Raw genomic sequence first — 20,643 nt, 5'->3', positions numbered from 1 at the left:
TCGTCAGGGTCACATGATCCTTCAGAAATCATTAATCATGTGTTTGACTTAACAGCGCACTGCACAGATCAAGCAAAATCTGTCTTAAAGCAGTGTATGCCGGTTAGAAATTTTGCCAGACTTGAGACTGTTGCAAATCAGCATATTATAATGATTTCTGATCCATTATGTGACACTGAAGACTGGAGTAATGATACTAAAAATGCAGCTTTGATAAAAGAAATTTCATTTCACAATATATTATTATTGTAACATACAAAGTGGAATGAAAATTGTTGAACTTACCCTTTAATTATGTTAAAGGATAATGTTTAACTGAACACTTCATTAGACACTTTTATCAGAAAAGATTTAAAAATTTGTATCATATAATTTATTGCTATATCTTTGAGCTGCTGTCATATGGACATTACTTTGTTGCTAGAAGATCTTCCCCAGTAAGTCTCAGTCTCCTCTGGCTGATTAAAGATTTTTTTTTTCATTGTAACCTTGGAAAAATGCATTTTCTGTAAACCTACTTTGAAATGATAAGTATTATGAAATGTGCATATAATTATAGAGCTGTTAACCATGGTTTTACTATAGTTAAACTGTAGCAATACGTATAGGTTTTGATTCTATGGTTCTACTATAGTTATACTGTAGTAATACTACCACGACTATAGTAAGCACTATGTGGTTGCTATGGTTTTACTGCAAACACTGTAGTAATGGTTAGATTTGTACTTACTGTGGCTTTACTGCAACAGTCATTGTTAAACAATGGTTACTGAAGTAAGAATGTTGATTTAGATTTTACTCTGGTTTTGCTGCAAATGCTGAACTAAAACCGTTAATCTTTGAAAGAGTGAATGCTTCTCATTTGATACAAGTATCTGATAAATGTAAATGTATTTGTATATTTAATATCTTCCTTGAATATATTAATACATTTGCAACCGTTATTGAGAGTTGTGTGGTGTGTATTGTTTTATTATAAACCAGCGATACGTTAGAATAAGGATGGAAAAAAACGCTCCCACGCAGAGCAGCCAGGATTTACAGCTGCATCATCCGAACGTCAGCCGAAGAGCATTTGCGATCAGATGCTGGCATCGTAGCGACCTCTTCCCGATTAGCAAACACTCTCTGAGCGACATCAGAGAGTTCAGTGACAGGCGTTAAGGCAATGATCTAGGGAAGAGTTCAGAAAAAATCTGCTGCATTCCCTGCTGAAAAAAAATAATAAACCAGCATTAACCAGCAACATGACCAGCATAAACCAGCAAAGGACCAGCATAAATCAGCAAAGGACCAGCATAAACCAGCAAAGGACCAGCATTAACCAGCAACATGACCAGCATAAACCAGCAAAGGACCAGCATAAACCAGCAAAGGACCAGCATAAACCAGCAAAGGACCAGCATTAACCAGCAACATGACCAGCATAAACCAGCAGAGGACCAGCATAAACCAGCAAAGGACCAGCATAAACCAGCAAGGGACCAGCATAGACCAGCAAAGGACCAGAATATACCAGCTAAAACCAGCATCCCAGCACCAAAACATACCTAACCAGCTTATGCTGGTTTTTTCAGCAGGGTTGAAGGTTCACAGAAGCATTATCCATAATGGAAGACGATTGGAACAACTAGGACCCTACAAAATGTCTACCAGCACCCATCCAAGCTGACAGAGCTTGAGAGGTGAAAAGGAGAGGCAAAGAATGGCAGATAATTGCCAAATGCAGATGTGCAAAGCTTGTCACATCATACCCAAAAAGACTTGAGGCTGTAAAATGTACTGCGTTAATAAATACTTATGCAATGTACTATTTCAGTGTTTTATTTTGAATAAATTTGTAAAATTTTCAAATCTGTTTTTTGCTTTGTCATTATTATGGTGTATGGAGTGTAAATTGATGTGGGGAAAAACTAATTTAAAGCAGTTTAACATAATGCTGCAATAAAACTAAATGTGAAAAAAAAATGAAGGGGTATAAATACTTTTGCAAGGCACTGTATCTAGTGAACATACTATCTGTGACCTTTAGACTCAGACAAACACATTTTACACACGTCATTCAAACACAGAAGCAGGACATTGTAAACCGTCTCGAATTCAGGGAAATAGAAACTGAAGTGTAGTTGAGCTATTGTGTGTTTGGCTATTTGTATTAAATCAGTAAAATGGCAGAAGCAAGAATTTTAGTGGATCAGAATGAGTTCATCTGTCCAGTGTGTTTGGATCTCCTGAAGATTCCAGTGACGATCCACTGTGGACACAGTTACTGTAGGAGCTGTATTACAGACTGCTGGAATCAGGAGGATCAGATGAGAGTCTACAGCTGCCCTCAGTGCAGACAGACGATCAGTCCAAGACCTGCTTTAGCTAGAAACACCATGCTGGCTGAAGTGGTGGACAAACTGAAGAATACCAAACTTCCTGCTGACTGTTACACTGGAGCTGGAGATGTGGAGTGTGACGTCTGTACTGGAAGAAAATACAAAGCCGTCAAGTCCTGTCAGAATCACCTTGATCAACATGAGAGTTTCTTCAAAGGCAAGAAACACAATTTGACTGAAGCTACTGGGCGGCTGAAAGAAATGATCTGCCATCAACACGAGAAACTCCTTGAGGTCTTCTGTCGCACTGACCAGAAATGTATTTGTCTGATGTGTTTGATTGATGAACATAAAAACCATGACACTGTATCAGTTGCAGCACAGAGGACAGAAAAACAGGTAGGAGCTTTTAATCCAAACACATAGTCATCATTTACTCAGCGCAGTGGTTTATAACAAGTTTTCTTAACTGATACAAGTCTTTCTGGGCCTAAAACAAAGGACTATGGAAAGTTTACGATGCATGAGACATGATCCGGCATCGGCTACCTGATTTAGTGATAGTAGGTTTATTTACTTTTTCTAATAAATGTTTGTCCTCCAGCACCAACTGAAGGAGATGCAGAGCAGTTTTCAGCAGAGAATCCAGCAGAGAGAGAAAGGTCTTCAGCAGCTGATAGAAGCGGTGGAGTCTCATAAGGTGAGTCTGGAGAAGAGAAATTTGTCATAGTCTCTTCAGACCCACAGAGGCCAACTGTGTGATTGTGATGTGTATCTAACAGCGCTCTGCACAGACAGCAGTGGAGCACAGTGAAAAGCTCTTCACTGAACTCATCTCCTCTATTGAGAGAAACCGCTCTGAGGTCACACAGATGATCAGAGATCAGGAAAAGACTGCATTGAGTCGAGCTGAAGAACAACTGGAGCAACTGGAGCTGGAGATCAATGATCTGAGAAGGAGAGATGCTGAACTGGAGCAGCTTTCACACACACAGGATCACATCCAGTTCCTGCAGGTAACAGAGATCTAGAAGAACAGGCTCATAGTGGACTTGAGCCAGATCCTGCTGTCCCTGCTGAAAAAAAAAAAAAAAACAGCTAAAACCAGCCTAGGCTGGTTGGATGGTTTTAGCTGGTTTAAGCAGGTCCTCCACCCTGGCTAGGCTGGGAAAGTGACCAAAACCCCTCTAAAACTAGCCTGCTGACCAGCTATGACCTATGACAAGTCTGGTAGGCTAGGCTGGTTTTAGATGTTTTTTCCAGCAGGGTACTTGTGGAAAATCTGCATCTGATGACCGCTTTAATATGTAATCATTAGTCTGACTCATATATCTCACATAGTTATGAAGTTCTGTTTATCTGTAAAAGATTAGAAAGCTAAATGTTGATCTGTCCAGAAGAGTCACGCCTCTTACCATAACAGGCCTTTTATCATATTGCATGTAATCCCATGTATTTTAAACAATGGCATCAATATTGGCTTATCTATTTGAGCCCGAGCCCAGAGATATTATTGAAGATTGAGCAGAACCTATGCAAGCATGACCCTTTTTTTTTTTTTGGATATGCGTTTGTAAATGCTACTGCTGTTATGTTATCTTTTGATATACAGTTGTTGTTTTTTTTTACAACTTTAGTACTAAAGTTTCCTACAGTTCTCAAAGGGATTATTTGATTATAGACTGCGGCTCTACAGTGATCGCTACTGACTTTATAGCACCATTTGTTTTGTCTTTGTAGAAGTGTAGCCAAATATCTGTCGTCAGAACTACGAGCCCATTATGAAGACTAACCATGGCTTTACTACCATGTTGTGGTTTCACAGGGGCGGGGTTTATGTAAATTTCAGGGTTTTTGATGTCACCTAACCATGAAGTAACTTACTGTAGTTAGAACCAGCCATTCGTTGTAGGCCTTGCAAAGCGCATTCTGTAAAAGACTTCTTTTGCAGATGTTGTTTAAGATCAAATAGGCACATTACACACAAACTTAAGGTGAAATTGTAATCAATGACCCATTCAAGAATTCTTGTGAAGATTCAGGTGTCATGTGTATGGACTTGCTTTGCTTTGTGTTTCCCCTGTCTTTGTTCCTGATTGGTTCCTGTTTTTCCCTATTTGGTCATGTTCCTGATTAGCAGGAGGGAAGATATTTGGAGCAGTATGTGGGGGAGTTCTTGAGCCTCTTACATCTGGTGAGATGGAGCAATTCTATGATTAATGCATGCTTCCAGATGGGACTCAAAGATGATCACTTGTTTCATTTTTTTGTTTTGCCGCAGACCTGTAACGGATTTTATAAATTATGTTCTTGATTCATGTGGTTCCAAGTTCCTAGTCGATGTGGAGGATCGTCATCCAAGCCATCACCCTACACATTCAGCTTCAGTGAGCCTGCTCCCTTTGTTCCTGCCACGCTTCCCCAAGTCCAACGAAATTCCATCCTCGTCCTCAGCCCAGAAAAGCCAGGCCTTTGTTCGTCTCCTTTGTCTCCACTGGTCCCCTCCATCCCTTCTGAATCTTCTTCATCTCCTATGGTCCCGTCCTACCCTCCTGAGTCTCCTTTGTCTCCACTGGTCCCATCCAGCCCTTCTGAGTCTCCGTCGTCTCTGCTGGTCCCATCCAGCCATCCAGTGTCCGCTCCTTTAGAGTGCCCTCCAGTGTCCGCTCCTCCATCATCATCTTCCTCCCATCCGGTAGCACGTGGATGCTCCAGCTCACCACATGCCAGCATCCTACACATACAGCTCCAGCAAGCCCACTTCCTCTGTTTCCTCCCACACTTCCCCAAGTCCTCAGAAGTTCCATCCTTGTCCTCAGCCCTGAAAAGCCTGGCCTCTACGACGTCATGTCAGCCGGACTCCCCAACATCATGTCAGCTGGCTTCTAAGCACCCAAGCACACCAGTCTCTCCTATGGCAAGCTCGGTGGCCAAGATGGCCACCACACCAGAGTTCCCAGCCAGGATTGGCCTCATAAACATTATGGACATTGCGCTCCCTCTGGAGTTCTCCGCCCCAATCTTCTCTCCTGGTCCCCTCCAGCCCTCCTAAGTCTACTTCATCTCTGCTGGTCCCGTCCAGCCCTCATGAGTCTTCTTAGTCTCCACTGGTCTTGTCCAACCCTTCTGAGTTGCCTTTGTCTCCACTGGTCCTGCCCAGCCCAGTGTCAGCTCCTCTAGAGAGCACTCTATTGTCCGCTCCTCCTGAGCACCCTCTAGAACCCGCTCCTCCTGAACTCTTACGAGTTCCCTGCTCTGCCATGGCTTCCTGAGCTCCCTGATCTGCCTGGAGGCTTCCCTTGTCTCTACCCAGTGTCTGCCCTCACCAGGGCGCAAGACGTGCTTTCCATGAGGGGGTTGGTAATGTCACGTATATATAGACTGTTTCCTCTATAGCCCCGCCTTTCCTCTGTTTCTTTGTCCTGTCTACCATTGTACTAAGAGGTTGTTTTTCTTGTTTGTTTATTAAATAATGAGTTTGTTTTGGACTTCATGGCTCCATCGTGTTTCTCACTCTAACAACCCGTGACATCAGGGCAGTGACTCGGGTCAAAAATTATAAATAATGGTTCAGTATACTCATTTGTCTTCTGTGTTTTTGTTAGTCTACTGTTTTCTGTCTAAATTTACTGTACATTTTCTGTAGAGTTTCCAGATTCTCTCAGCACCTCCTGATTCTGCAGATGTAAATGACGATCCCTTCAGTTATCTCATCACTTTTGATGACCTGAGAGAATCTGTCTGTCAGCTGAGGGACAAACTGGAGGATTTCTGCAAAGAGGAGCTCAGGAAAATCTCAGACAGAGGTAAAGTCCTGGAGATATATCTGCTCTTAGAAATCCAACATCTTCTCTAATAGAGAACATTATATCAGAAATGTCTTTTGATTTTACACAGGAACATTTTTTCTTGACATAATAATTACACTGTTCATGTCTGTTGATTTCCACAGTCACTTTAACCCATATTGTCCCCAAGTCCAGAAAGGACCTCCTAAAATGTAAGTCACAGGGAAAACAAACTGAGAGAAACACTTTGTTTTTCTTCAAGTAAGTGAAAGAAGAGTCAATAAAAGAGTTTTATCATGTAAATAATGATTAGCTCAGGATATCTGGTCAGCTGTACTGAGACAAAGATGGTAATCTGAACATGAATTCATCAAACAAATTCATAATTAATGATTCTGATGTGTTTTTATCTCCATCAGATTCCCATCAGCTCACTCTGGATCTGAACTCTGTGAATAAACACCTCCATCTGTCTAAGAGCAACAGAGTGATTACTTCCACTAAAAGAGAGCAGTCATATCCTGATCATCCAGACAGATTTGATATGTGTCAGCAGGTGTTGTGTAGCAAGAGTGTGTGTGGACGCTGTTACTGGGAGCTGAAGTGGAGTGGATATTATGGCGTGTTAATATCAGTGTCATATAAGAACATCAGAAGGAAAGGAGAGGGTAATGAGTGTGTGTTTGGATATAATGATCAGTCCTGGAGTTTGTCCTGCTCTCATGACAGATGCTCATTTGGACACAATAAGATATGGACTGAAATCCCTGTAAAGTCCATCAGCAGTAGAATAGGAGTGTTTGTGGACCATAGAGCAGGGACTCTGTCCTTCTACAGCGTCTCTGACACAATGAGCCTCATCCACACAGTCCACACCTTATTCACTCAGCCACTCTATCGTGGGTTTAATGTTTGTCCTGGATCATCAGTGAAACTTGTTGAATCAGAATAGATTTTAGAGAGATTCTGCAATGCTTTCCCTCCTGAAAAAAACAGCATATGCTGGTTAGGTATGTTTTGGTGCTGGGATGCTGGTTTTAGCTGATATGTGCTGGTCCCTTGCTGGTTTATGCTGGTCCCTTGCTGGTTTATGCTGGTCCTTTGCTGGTTTATGCTGTTCCTTGACCAGTAACATGACCAGCATAAACCAGCAAAGGACCAGCATTAACCAGCAACAAGACCAGCATAAACCAGCAAAGGACCAGCTTTAACCAGCTAAGGACCAGCAAAGGACCAGCTTTAACCAGCTAGGGACCAGCATAAACCAGCAACATGACCAGCATAAACCAGCAAAGGACCAGCTAAGGACCAGCATAAACCAGCAAGGGACCAGCATAAAAAAGCTAAAACCAGCATCCCAGCACCAAAACATACCTAATCAGCATATGCTGGTTTTCTCAGCAGGATTGACCTGCATGATGGATCAGTAACAGTGAGCTGGATTAGAGTCTCTTTTTTACAGTCTATTTCCTCTTCATTACATTAATACTGTGTCAATGAAACAACATGTCAAAATAAATGTGTAATAAATCCTCGTATAGATAGCATAATCAGTTGTTTGTTTGTGTGTGTGTGTGTGTGTGTGTGTGTGTGTGTGTGTGTGTGTGTGTAGATAATTCATTTGTAATATAGTTTTTTTTTATACCACTACTTCGAACCAGCAGAAGGTTTAAAAAAAAAAAACTCAGATGAACGGCAGAGAGAGGGAGAGAGAGTGTGTGTGTGTGTGTGTGTGTGTGTGTGTGTGTGTGTATGTGTTTGTGTAACTAATTAATTTGTAATACCACTACTTCCTTTTTTTATTAATTTTTTTATTTATGAAATACAAAAAAGAAAGTGTCAGACACTCAGTGCGTGAAGTAAAAAAAAAACTGGTCAGAGCCAATTGACGGTTTAAAAAAGGAAAAAAATTCAAAAACTTTTGCGAGTCGCTTTTACCAAGCACCACGTCAGTTAATCAAACCACGTCTGAACAAACCCCACGTTTACCAAAACTCTACTGGTTAAGTAAGTACTACAAACAAACCAAAGTAAAAAACAAACCTGAAGCTGAAGAAACCCTAAATGTTAACGAAAAAAAACCCGCAAACCTGAGTGACAGGGAAAGAATGCGCTGTTCTCTTCTCTTCTCAGTGTTCTGTGTGTGTGTGTGTGAGCAGAGAGGGACCGTTCACATGTCGCGCCTAAAAACGCGTGGAAAACGCTAGGCGCGCCGCTTTCTTCCTTATCAACAAAGCGCTCGGGCGCTTGCGCTCCGGAAGCATCTGCCGTTTCTAAGCAACCATCAGCTGGGCTCTAGCTCCAAGCTTCGGTGCGCTTGCTGCATTCTGAAAAGGTGATTTGTTTTTATCTCGATGCGGCACGGACGCACCTGGAAAAAACAAGCGCGTCGCACCACGTCGCTTCCATTATGCGCGCGCAAGCCGCGCGTCTACATTTAAAATAACGAATTTGAGCGTGCAAAAGACGCTACATGTGAACGGCCCCTAAATCTGTATGTGTGTAGGGGAGGGGCGCTGTGATTAGTCTATCACAGAACGCAGACACAGTAAACTACCCAATGAGAATTTTTATTCAATCCGAGCACAAATATTGACTCGTATTACTCGTATGATACTCATACTTGGCAAAAGTGCTTTATCCGTGCCGGATACTCGTTTCAGCCGAGTATCCGGCTCAACTCTAATTTTCAGTTAAATTTCACCTCGGAGCTCTGAATAACTGGTAATGAAAATTCAATCTAAATTTACATCTGAAACTAATAAAATTGTTAGTCTTGATAATTTTGTATATGTGTTGGTTTTGTATTTATTCAGTTTTTAGATCAATTCTGACACAAATATTTCCTGTTGATAATTCACTCACCCCTCTGTCATTCAAGATGCTTATGTCTGTCTCTTTTTCTGTCAAAAAGGTTTTTAAGGAAAACATTCCAGGATTTTTCTACATATTTCGAAGGGAGCCAAAAGGTTGAAGTTCCAAATTTTATTGTCAATGCAGCTTCAAAGGGCTCTACATCATCCCATCCAAGGAATAAGGGTCACTGGGAACTTGTAAAGCCCTTTGAAAGCTGTATTGAAATTTTGAAACCTTTATCCTTGACCTTAATCCCACTGAAGTCCACTATATGGAGAAAAATCCTGAAATCTACTCATCAAAAACTTTACTTTCTTTTCGACTTAAAGAAAGAAAGATATGAACATCTTGGATTACATGGGGCTGAGTGAATTATCAGGAAATAATTTCTAATACTTTTAAGGTAAACATATTTAATTCAAAGTTTTGATGAAACTGTCCCATGGTTTTTTAATGTAATTGTGCCGTATTTCTTTAAAAAAAAGCTGAAATGTAAAATGTAAATTTTATATGGCATTTGCACAGACTTTGAATTGCAGACTGTTTTTTGTCTTTTTAATAAAAATGTTAATTGTCCACCTTGAGCATGCTTTGACACTTTATTGAAGGTTTTTTAATTGTAATGAATTGGGGGAGGGGGTGCTGCAAGGGCACGGTATTGCCCTGTTCAGACCCACATAAGACCCTTATAGATCCCACTTAAAACCCATCTGGGCATCCACGGCTGGCCCCCATGTGGATCCCGGTTACAAACCCACTTTGAACCCCTTTGGGCAGGTGGAGTCCAAATGTGTTTGGCATGAATTGCCCAGGTAGGACCCACATAAGACTGCCACATTTGCCGACAATGAAGCCCTGGCTGGGTGGTGATAAAGGCATGAACAAGTCTCCAAGTCTTGACGGGAAACAAAACATCTAATTCTTGCAATGTTTTTGAGATGATAGTATGCCCATTTAGTTACTACTTTGACATGGCTACTGAAACTGAGGTCTGACACCAGAATCACACCAAGATTCTTGACTTGATTTTTAGTTTTTTGACCCCTAGCGTCAAGGTACGCATTTACCTTATGAACTTCATCTTTGTTTCCAAATGCAATGAGTTCTGTTTTCTCCTTGTTTAATTGAAGAAAGCTTTGGCACATCCAACTGTTAATTTCATCAATGCATTGGCAGAGAGAGTCAATGGGGCTGGGTGTCATCTGCATAGCTGTGATATGCAATTTGGTTCTTTCTCATTATTTAATTTAGTGGGAGCATATACAGGCTGAACAACAGCTGCACAAGAATTGAGCCTTGTGGGACTCTGAATGTCATGGATGTCCACTTAGACTTATGTTCTCCTTAACTCTCATAATAGCCTCTCCCTTCTAAGTATGACCTGAACTATTTGAGGACCATCTCAGAAAGCCCGACCCAGTTTTCCAGTCTATCTAGAAGAATGTTATGATCAACAGTGTCGAACGGAGCACTGAGATCTAGCAATATCAGCACTGATAGTTTGCCAGAATCAGAATTTAGGCGGATATCATTTATTAACTTTATGAGCACTGTCTCTGTGCTATGATGTGGTCTGAAACCAGATTGGAAATTATCCAGGTATCTATTTGAGTTTATGCAGTGGTTAAGCTGATTAAAAACATCCTTTTCGATAACCTTGCCTGAAAAAGGAAGATTAGATATTGGTCTATAGTTACTCAATATAGTGTTATCAACATTGCTATTTTTCCGAAGGGTTTTTGTTACGTAAGCAGACCAAACGAGAGAGATGAGAGTGAGTATTAACAGGTTTATTTTCAGCAGAGCAAGTTGAAGGTAATAGCGTGCAGAACCGGGTGAGTATAACAGCTCAGGGTGTGATTCTTGAAATGTAGCTGGATTGTGGATGATTAGCTGCTTTTCCTTTCCAGGGACGACGGGAGGAGGACCGGTGAAGATGACCACACTCACACACACAGCGTTGGAGTTCCGTCGACGGACTTACGGCTGGCACACAGCTAACTGGAGACAAAGACTGGACTTGGACTAGAACAGACGAGAAGACAGGTAAGTAATCAGAAGCTAAGGATCACGGTAAGTTTAGTAGGGATTTGAGACCACTTAGAGTGAAGCTCAATGAGTCCGCTTCGTGCAAACGAGCCCGGACAATGATGGCTGTGTGTGAGGTGCTCTTGTAGTGAGATGATGATTGAGTGCAGGTGCATGATGATCAGTATTCAGGTGACTGTGATCAGGGCGTGATTGTGGGTGCAGAACCTGACCAATCCGTAACAGTTTTAACAGCTGCAGTTTTAAGGGAGTTTGGAAAGTCCCACAAAGTCCCAGAATAAGAGATCTGCTTCTAAATAGTTAGAGTGATGGTTCGGAGTAGATTTGACTACATTGCTTTGACTCGGCCGAGTGGCACGCTGTGTGGGCAGAAAGACACAATTGAGGCACGGTTCAAAAACATACCGTGTCGTCGGGGTCTCCCATCCAACAGCGAGGCCAGAGAAAGCCAATGGGGGAAAGGCGCCGCTGGGATGGAACCCAGGATTGCCTGTTTACAAGACAGGCGCTTTGACCAGCTAAGCCACGGTGCCTCCTCAGTGAGACCCGTTAGCCTGAAATGCTATCCTTCAAAAGCAGGTGAGAGGGTAGTGTTGCAAGAGAAACTGCCCGCTGTCCTCGAGCTCCTCTGTGTCCCCTTTTGCCGTCCGTTTTTTGGTAAACACGAGCTCGGCTGTATTGTGGCGTGCAACCAAAGGCATCGCTGGGATTCGAACGCAGGATCCCTGTTTACTAGACTAGCCGGGCAGCACGTTCGCCCTCCGGGAGGGCGACTCAGACGATCCAGGCTTCCAGAGAAGAGGCCAGGGGTTGGCTGACCAGGCGCTGGACAGCTTTAAGGCGTTTGCTGACAACTGAGTCGGGGCGGTTTGCAAAATTAACCACTCGCTATCGGAAAAGCTTGCGCTTGCTTTACTGGAAAATTGTCCAAGGCACTGCTGGGATTTGAACCCAGGATCTCCTGTTTACGAGACAGGCACTTTAACCAACTAAGCTACGGAGCCAAACCGCGTGCAAGGCTGTCGGGAGGGTGACTCCAAGGGTCAAAACATCCAGAGGCTGGCACGCATAAAAGAGAATGTCTGCAAATTTCTACTCCCTGAGGGCAACTCTGCACAGTATGAGAGTTACAAGAAAGCCAAAAGCCACGACTCTGGTGGGACTTGAACCCACAACCTTTGAATGGCCTCATCTGGCAGTTTAGAAGTCCAATGCGCTATCCATTGCGCCACAGAGCCCTGTAGGTCTGCCAGGATGGGCCACTGAGCCCTTTTCTTACAGATTTGTGCCCGTCCAGCTCGGCTGAGTGGCACGCTGTGTAGGCAGAAAGACAGGTCCTCAGGTCTTTGCACAGTTTAGGCATGGTTCAAAAACAGAGTGTCGTCGGGATCTCCCATCCAACAGCGAGGCCAGAGACAGCCACTGATGGAAAGGCACCGCTGGGATGTGCTTTGACCAGCTAAGCCATGGCGCCTCCTTGGTGGGACCAGTTAGCCTAGGATCCTATCCTTCAAAAGCAGGTGAGAGGATTGTTTTGCAAGGGAAACCGCCCGCTGTCCTCGAGCTTCTATGTGTCTCCATTCGCCATAAAGCACAACGTTGGCTGTATTGTGGCGTGCAACCAGAGGCATTGCTCGGATTCAAACCTTCCGGGTCTGTGGCCGTCCAACAGTAAGAGAGTGCGTTCCCTCTCTGCACAATTGCAGTGTCCAGCGTCGTTTGAAAGGCAGAGGCACTGTAAGGGCCTCAGGTCCAAGCTGCCATTTGCAAGGCACCGCTGGGATTTGAACGCAGGATTTCCTGTTTACTAGACAGGCGCTTTAACCAACTAAGCCACGGCGCCAACCTGCATGCTAATTGTGGGGATGGCGTCTTAGACGATGCATGAATAAACACTTCGAACGTCCTGCTGCCTCCATTTGATGCAAGACAGTGATTGCCATACCTCACTGAATTGGTTCTTGGGCATGTTTTGCTAGCTTTTAAATATGATTGACATTTTCTTTAAATCAATTTACGCTGAGAACAGGAGGCCTCCAAATGGTTTCTGCTGTCCGATTGCAACATTGCGCATGATGGGCTTAACAAAATGGCAAAAATCACAACTCGAGCTCCTCTGTGTCCCCATTTGCCGTCCGTTTTTTGGTAAACACAAGCTCGGCAGTATTCTGGCGCGCTACCAAAGGCATCGCTGGGATTCGAACGCAGGATCTCCTGTTTACTAGACTAGCCGGGCAGCACGTTAGCCCTCCGGGAGGGCGACTCAGACGATCCAGGCTTCCAGAGAATAGGCCAGGGGTTGGCTGACCGGGCGCTGGACAGCTTTAAGGCGTTTGCCGACAACTGAGTCGGGGTGGTTTGCAAAATCAACCACTCGCTATCCCTGTTTGCAGGTCACTTTTGAAAAGATTGCGCTTGCTGGACTGGAAAAACGTCCAAGGCACCGCTGGGATTTGAACCCAGGATCTCCTGTTTACGAGACAGGCACTTTAACCAACTAAGCCACGGCGCCAAACCGCATGCAAGGCTGTCGGAAGGGTTACTCCAAGGGTCAAAACATCCAGAGGCTGGCCAGGTGCTGGTGCGCATAAAAGAGAATGTCTACAAATTTCTACTCCCTGAGGGCAACTCTGCACAGTATGAGAGTTACAAGAAAGCCAAAAGCCACGACTCTGGTGGGACTTGAACCCACAACCTTTGAATGGCCTCATCTGTCAGTCTAGAAGTCCAATGCGCTATCCATTGCGCCACAGTGCCCTGTAGGCATGCCAGGCTGGGCCACTGAGCCCTTTTCTTACAGATTTGTGCCTGTCCAGCTCGGCTGAGTGGCACACTGTGTGGGCAGACAGACAGGTCCTCAGGTCTTTGCACAATTTAGGCATGGCTCAAAAACAGTCTCGTCGGGATCTCCCATCCAACAACGAGGCCAGAGAGAGCCACTGATGGAAAGGCACCGCTGGGATGCGCTTTGACCAGCTAAGCCAACGGCGCCTCCTTGGTGGGACCAGTTAGCCTAGGATCCTATCCTTCAAAAGCAGGTGAGAGGGTAGTTTTGCAAGGGAAACCGCCCGCTGTCCTCGAGCTTCTATGTGTCTCCATTCGCCGTCCATTCGCCGTAAAGCACGACGTTGGCTGTATTGTGGGGCGCACCAAAGGCATTGCTCGGATTCAAACCCAGGCTGACCTTCCGGGTCTGTGGCCGTCCAACGGTAAGAGAGCGCGTTCTCTCTCTGCAGGAAGGACAGGCCCTCGGGTCTCTGCACAATTGCAGTGTCCAGTGTCGTTTGAAAGGCAGAGGCACTGTAAGGGCCTCAGGTCCAAGGGAGGGCAAAAAGGTCCAAGCTGCCATTTGCAAGGCACCGCTGGGATTCGAACCCAGGATCTCCTGCTTACTAGACAGGCGCTTTAACCAACTAAGCCACGGCGCCAACCCGCATGCTAATTGTAGGGATGGCATCTTAGACGATGCATGAATAAACACTTCGTACGTCCTGCTGCCTCCACTTGATGCAAGACAGTGATTGCCATACCTCACTGAATTGGTTCTTGGGCATGTTTTGCTACCTTTTAAATATGATTGACATTTTCTTTAAATCAATTTACGCTGAGAACAGGAGGCCTCCAAATGGTTTCTGCTGTCCGATTGCAACATTGCGCATGATGGGCTTCACAAAATGGTAAAAAGCACGACTCGAGCTCCTCTGTGTCCCCATTTGCCGTCCGTTTTTTGGTAAACACAATCTCGGCTGTATTGTGGCGCGCTACCAAAGGCATTGCTGGGATTCGAACGCAGGATCTCCTGTTTACTAGACTAGCCAGGCAGCACGTTCGCCCTCCGGGAGGGCGACTCAGACGATCCAGCCTTCCAGAGAAAAGGCCAGGGGTTGGCTGACCGGGCGCTGGACAGCTTTAAGGCGTTTGGCGACAACTGAGTCGGGGTGGTTTTCAAAATTAACCACTCGCTATCCCTGTTTGCAGGTCGCTTTCGGAAAAGCTTGCGCTTGCTGGACTGGAAAATCGTTCAAGGCACCGCTGGGATTTGAACCCAGGATCTCCTGTTTACGAGACAGGCACTTTAACCAACTAAGCCACGGCGCCAAACCGCATGCAAGGCTGTCGGAAGGGTGACTCCAAGGGTCAAAACATCCAGAGGCTGGCACGCATAAAAGAGAATGTCTACAAATTTCTACTCCCTGAGAGCAACTCTGCACAGTATGAGAGTTACAAGAAAGCCAAAAGCCACAACTCTGGTGGGACTTGAACCCACAACCTTTGAATGGCCTCATCTGGCAGTTTAGAAGTCCAATGCGCTATCCATTGCGCCACAGAGCCCTGTAGGTCTGCCAGGATGGGCCACTGAGCCCTTTTCTTACAGATTTGTGCCCGTCCAGCTCAGCTGAGTGGCACGCTGTGTAGGCAGAAAGACAGGTCCTCAGGTCTTTGCACAGTTTAGGCATGGTTCAAAAACAGAGTGCCGTCGGGATCTCCCATCCAACAGCGAGGCCAGAGACAGCCACTGATGGAAAGGCACCGCTGGGATTCGAACCCAGGATTTCCTGTTTACTAGAAAGGCGCTTTAACCAACTAAGCCACGGCGCCAACCCGCATGCTAATTGTGGGGATGGCGTCTTAGACGATGCATGAATAAACACTTCGAACGTCCTGCTGCCTCCATTTGATGCAAGACAGTGATTGCCATACCTCACTGAATTGGTTCTTGGGCATGTTTTGCTAGCTTTTAAATATGATTGACATTTTCTTTAAATCAATTTACGCTGAGAACAGGAGGCCTCCAAATGGATTCTGCTGTCCGATTGCAACATTGCGCATGATGGGCTTAACAAAATGGCAAAAATCACAACTCGAGCTCCTCTGTGTCCCCATTTGCCGTCCGTTTTTTGGTAAACACAAACTCGGCAGTGTCCAAGGCTCCGCTGGGATTTGAACCCAGGATCTCCTGTTTACGAGACTTTAACCAACTATGCCACGGCGCCAAACCGCATGCAAGGCTGTCGGAAGGGTTAATCCAAGGGTCAAAACATCCAGAGGCTGGCCAGGTGCTGGTATGCTTAAAAGAGAATGTCTACAAATTTCGACCACCTGAGGGCAACTCTGGACAGTATGAGAGTTACCAGAAAGCCAAAAAAATCTTTGTCGTTCGGTTCCTTTAGCACTGGACCTTAATCTAGGTCCTGGGGACCCCATGCTGAACTTTGTGTGTGTCCTCCTTGTCTAACACACTAAGAACAGTTCTTTGAGTTCTCTACTAATGAGGGATTGAGGGAATGAGGGATGTCCAGTTAAGTGAGCCGATGGTCTAAATCGGGAGTGTTAAATAAAAGCAACGCGCAAAATGAAAGGTGGTCGAGTGGTTAAGGCGACGCAAGGCTAATCTGTCGCGCTCGGCACGCCTTGATTTGTGTGGGTTCGAATCCCATCCTCTTCTTTTGATGCTTTAGCACCACTGAGAGCCCACCGGACCAGACAGGCCCAACCTGTTTACGATGGGTAACGGTGAGCTGTAATTGCGCTGCAGTTTAATGATACCTGTCTTGAGGACATATTTACAAAACAACAAGCCTTCTGGCTCTGGCGCTCAATCATCAGCAGACACCTTTTCGACGAGAAACAAAACCTAAACGAAACAAGTCTATTTTTTCTCAACAATACTCTAAGCCTCCAGAGAGGATAGCAAAAATTGCCATAGCAAGAAAAGTTTTCAACCAGCAATGATCGCGCCTCGGATAAACCTCATAGGCTACAATATCGCCTCTGCGAAAGAATGCTGGCGACGGTCGTGACCTTTGCAGGCACCTACGATGTGAACCGACAAGGTGGTAGCAAGCTTTAAACTGCCGCACAAACAGTCTCCTGGCACGGGTTGCTGCACCGTGTTTCTACGGAACAGATTAGAGGTGTGTAAAAGACGGCTCATTCACTATTCCCTCTGTGCTCAAAACAGCCTGCTGAAAGCACAGCAGCAGCAGCTGAAAAGGTCCGCAGCATGGCCTCTCTCAGTCAGCAAGGGGGCGGGGAGGCCGAGTGGTTAAGGCGATGGACTGCTAATCCCATCCTTGTCGTTCGGTTCCTTTAGCACTGGACCTTAATCTAGGTCCTGGCCCATGCTGAACTTTTTGTGTGTCCTCCTTATCTAACACACTCAGTTCAGTTCTTTGAGTTCTCTACTAATGAGCTGATGATCTGAATCGGGAGTGCTAAATAAAAGACGCCACGTAATACGACGAGGTGGCCGAGTGGTTAAGGTGATGGACTGCTAATCAGTTGTGCTCTGCACGCGTGGGTTCGAATCCCATCCTCGTCGTTCGGTACATTTAGCAGTGATCCTCGGTCCTGGGGACCCACTCTGCAATTTTTGTGTGTCTTCCCTATCTGACACACTCAGTTCAGTTCACTGAGCGCTCTACTAATGAGCTGGTGGTCTGAATCGGGAGTGTTAAACAAAAGGACCGCGCAAAACGAAAGGTGGTCGAGTGGTTAAGGCGATGCAAGGCTAGTCCGTTGTGCTCGGCACGCCTTGGTTTGTGTGGGTTCGAATCCCATCCTCTTCATTTGATGCTTTAGCACCACTGAGAGCCCACCGGAACAGACAGGCCCAACCTGTTTACGATGGGTAGCGGCGAGCTGTGATTGTGCTGTAGTTTATTGATACCTGCCGCAAAGTCTTGAGAACATATTGACAAAACAACAAGTCTTCTGGCTCCGGCACACTATGATCGGTGGACACCTCTTTGACGAGGACCAACAACCAGCCACGCCAATAAAAGGAAACAAAACAAAGCAAGACTATCTTTCTCAACAAGCCTCCAGAGAGACTGGCAAAAATTGCTGATGCTGACTGTATTTCAAGTCATCCCGGTGGGGTATTGGGTATTGACTTTGTGGCAACATGGAACTTTTGCATCTACATTAATATTAGTCTGTTTCTTCTTATTCTGAGGTCACCGTAGCCACCAGATCCATTCTGCATTCCGATCTGATGGTCACTACAGTCCCCCGGTTCCAGTCCGTACCAAGAGCAGATGGTGGATCAGCACCTTCAGCCGAATGTCAGCCGATACTATGTCAACTATATGAGCCCCAGAGACAGATCATCAGTAAAGAAGGCATCCACATGCCACAGCAAACTACTCGAGCTGGTGAAAATGTTCACCAAATGCCCGCCGCTGAATTCTTTTAAAACAAGCCAGCTTATTGAAGGTGCACAAGATGAACGCCCTGAGAAAGCTGTGCCTCGCAACCCTAAGAATGGCATAGGCGTTAGTGGACACCTGACACGCGTGCAAAACTCCGGCATTTCACACGTCCCTGGGTGGGCTCAAACCACCAACCTTTCGGTTAACAGCTGAACGCGCTAACCGATTGCGCCAAAGCTGGGGAACAATAGTCTGTTAAGGGGGGGGGGGGAAAGGAAGGAGGGGGAAGAAGGGGGAAAAGAGAAAAAGAAAGAAAAAAGAGAGAAAAAATGAGGAGAAAAGAAATGAAAGGGAATTTTATCTCTTTGAACTGTTTTTGGAGTGTATATTTACAATAAATTATCTGAAAAAAAAAAATGTTTTCTCTGTTTTCCTGTACATTTATATGGGAGTAAGGATGATCACAAGCTTTCCAGTTCATATTAGTGTTGCCATACATTGAAGTGTTTACTGAATGTTTTATTTATCAGTAATTATCACATAAATGATGTCCAAATGAATGAAATTATTTCTGAAATGACAAAAATAATATTTTATTAGATTTATATTACTGATTATTGATATCTTATTCAAAGTTTTTGGACTTTAAATATATTTCTGCTGTAGTTATGTTCTAAAACTTATAGTACAAAAATAATAAATTTATTTATTAAATAATCCCCAAATTTATCAACATTTTTAAAAGGGCCTATAACCGTTAAATGATACTATAACAAAGACATACAAAAAGAGTTAATCATGACCAAACTTTTATTTTTCAATCAGTCATAGCCAATTATTCATTATTCTTTTTTTATTTTTTTTTACATTTTTATTCTTATAGTTATGTTGCATGTGCAAAAACAGAATAATATCTCTTAATAATACTTTCTATTGTCCATGACAGAGTTCCAGAACAGAAAACAGAACAATACATATAAATAAAACTGTCCAATGTCCATGGCTCTTGTGCATTAACTGCAAGTGAAAAGAACAGAAAGAACAGAACAATACAAATGAATAAAACTTTAAAATATTAATGACTTCTGTGCATGTTTTGCAAGTGCTAAAGAACAGAAAACAAAACTATACTTTTAAATAAAACTGTCTTAATGTCCATGGCACTAGTGCATTCATTGCAAGTGCAAAAGAACAGAAAGCAGAAAACAATACACATAAATAAAACTTTTTCCCCTTTCTTTCTTTTCTCTATCAAGCGACAACAATCTGGCCACTGAGCAAGTGGGGCAGCGGTGGTGAATGTATGCCTCTTCACGCTCTCCACCCCTGGATTGAACCTGTGTCCAGCCTGCTCTGGTGTCTGGCAGCAAACATCACTCTCTTCTTATCGTAATCCAGCAGGTTCTGCCAACTATATTGCTCACCTAAGCAAAGAGAGCATATAATACATGGCAAATGAGAAAACAAAACAAGTGGTAGTGTTAACATATGACAGGTCCAAGTGCTTCAAGACAAGTTAGAAATTTGTGCAAGAATCATGTTATGTTGAAAAGACCAGTGCACGAGCTCCACATCAAGTCAAGCAGAGTGGCGCAGCGGAAGCGTGCTGGGCCCATAACCCAGAGGTCGATGGATCGAAACCATCCTCTGCTAAGACTTCTGAGCTTGTATATATGACAGAGCCCCCCAAAAAGAGAAATGTTCAGAGCCTGCTCATGAAAACCTAAAGTCACTTGGTCCTCTCACAATAGTTGTTCATCCAGAAGCTGAATGAGATGGAGAACTAAAAGAAAAAGTAAACAACTTCATGACAGCCCCAGTGGCCTAATGGATAAGGCACTGGCCTCCTAAGCCAGGGATTGTGGGTTCGAGTCCCATCTGGGGTGACTTTCAGCAGAGTGGCGCAGCGAAGGTGTGCTGGGCCCATAACCCAGAGGTCGATGGATCGAAACGATCTTCTGTTAAGCTTGTTTCACTTTTATTCGTGCCCAAGTGCTTCAAGACAAGTTGGAAATTTATGCAAGAATCATGTTGTGTTGAAAAGACCAGTGCACGAGCTCTACATCAAGTCAAGCAAAGTGGCGCAGCGGAGGCGTGCTGGGCCCCTAACCCAGAGGTCGATGGATCGAAACCATCCTCTGCTAAGCTTGTGTCACTTTTATATGTGCCCAGGTGCTGCAAGACAAGTTAGAAATGTGTGCAAGATTCGTTATGTTGAAAAGACCAGTGCACAAACTTTACATCAAGACAAGCAGAATGGTGCAGCGGAAGCGTGCTGGGCCCATAACCCAGAGGTCGATGGATCGAAACCATCCTCTGCTAAGCTTTTGTCACTTTTATATGTGCCCAGGTGCTGCAAGACAATTTAGAAATGTGTGCAAGATTTGTTATGTTGAAAAGACCAGTGCAGAGACTCTACATCAAGACAAGCAGAGTGGCGCAGCGGAAGCGTGCTGGGTCAATAACCCAGAG

At 44.5% G+C, this 20,643-nt stretch overlaps 2 protein-coding genes, 12 non-coding genes and 1 pseudogene across 14 annotated transcripts in view; 4 read left to right on the top strand and 11 right to left on the bottom strand.

Moving 5' to 3' along the window:
- Positions 1 to 20,643, bottom strand: part of LOC141326010 (uncharacterized) — a 295,299-nt gene that overhangs the window by 68,019 nt on the left and 206,637 nt on the right. The window contains 1 exon segment of the mRNA XM_073834721.1: positions 15,670 to 15,682. Within this exon segment, the coding sequence (XP_073690822.1) occupies positions 15,670 to 15,682 (13 nt within the window).
- LOC141325637 (tripartite motif-containing protein 16-like) lies at positions 2,145 to 7,064 on the top strand. Its single transcript, XM_073834408.1, has 6 exons — positions 2,145 to 2,723; positions 2,929 to 3,024; positions 3,107 to 3,340; positions 5,971 to 6,130; positions 6,277 to 6,324; positions 6,532 to 7,064. The coding sequence occupies exons 1-6, from the start codon at positions 2,169 to 2,171 to the stop codon at positions 7,062 to 7,064; spliced, it is 1,626 nt and encodes a 541-aa protein (XP_073690509.1). The 5' UTR covers positions 2,145 to 2,168.
- trnat-cgu (transfer RNA threonine (anticodon CGU)) lies at positions 11,948 to 12,021 on the bottom strand. The gene has a single exon. It is a non-coding gene; the product is annotated as a tRNA-Thr (tRNA).
- Positions 12,166 to 12,255, bottom strand: trnar-ucu (transfer RNA arginine (anticodon UCU)). Its single transcript is given in 2 exon segments — positions 12,166 to 12,201; positions 12,219 to 12,255. It is a non-coding gene; the product is annotated as a tRNA-Arg (tRNA).
- On the bottom strand, positions 12,787 to 12,860 carry trnat-agu (transfer RNA threonine (anticodon AGU)). Its single transcript has one exon. It is a non-coding gene; the product is annotated as a tRNA-Thr (tRNA).
- trnat-cgu (transfer RNA threonine (anticodon CGU)) lies at positions 13,456 to 13,529 on the bottom strand. The gene has a single exon. It is a non-coding gene; the product is annotated as a tRNA-Thr (tRNA).
- trnar-ucu (transfer RNA arginine (anticodon UCU)) lies at positions 13,685 to 13,774 on the bottom strand. The gene is given in 2 exon segments: positions 13,685 to 13,720; positions 13,738 to 13,774. It is a non-coding gene; the product is annotated as a tRNA-Arg (tRNA).
- On the bottom strand, positions 14,372 to 14,445 carry trnat-agu (transfer RNA threonine (anticodon AGU)). The gene has a single exon. It is a non-coding gene; the product is annotated as a tRNA-Thr (tRNA).
- Positions 15,042 to 15,115, bottom strand: trnat-cgu (transfer RNA threonine (anticodon CGU)). The gene has a single exon. It is a non-coding gene; the product is annotated as a tRNA-Thr (tRNA).
- On the bottom strand, positions 15,260 to 15,349 carry trnar-ucu (transfer RNA arginine (anticodon UCU)). The gene is given in 2 exon segments: positions 15,260 to 15,295; positions 15,313 to 15,349. It is a non-coding gene; the product is annotated as a tRNA-Arg (tRNA).
- On the bottom strand, positions 15,543 to 15,616 carry trnat-agu (transfer RNA threonine (anticodon AGU)). The gene has a single exon. It is a non-coding gene; the product is annotated as a tRNA-Thr (tRNA).
- Positions 16,694 to 16,801, bottom strand: LOC141327057 (U4 spliceosomal RNA; annotated as a pseudogene).
- On the top strand, positions 19,753 to 19,824 carry trnam-cau (transfer RNA methionine (anticodon CAU)). The gene has a single exon. It is a non-coding gene; the product is annotated as a tRNA-Met (tRNA).
- On the top strand, positions 19,985 to 20,057 carry trnar-ccu (transfer RNA arginine (anticodon CCU)). Its single transcript has one exon. It is a non-coding gene; the product is annotated as a tRNA-Arg (tRNA).
- Positions 20,600 to 20,643, top strand: part of trnai-aau (transfer RNA isoleucine (anticodon AAU)) — a 72-nt gene continuing 28 nt past the window's right edge. The window contains exon 1 of the tRNA in view: positions 20,600 to 20,643. This exon is cut by the window's right edge and continues 28 nt beyond it. This is a non-coding gene — a tRNA (tRNA-Ile).

The sequence above is a fragment of the Garra rufa genome, chromosome 2 (genome assembly GCF_049309525.1).
Source record: "Garra rufa chromosome 2, GarRuf1.0, whole genome shotgun sequence".
Classification (NCBI taxonomy): domain Eukaryota; kingdom Metazoa; phylum Chordata; class Actinopteri; order Cypriniformes; family Cyprinidae; genus Garra; species Garra rufa.
Note: the sequence above shows the minus strand (reverse complement) of the source record. Positions and strands in the feature narration are given on the sequence as shown.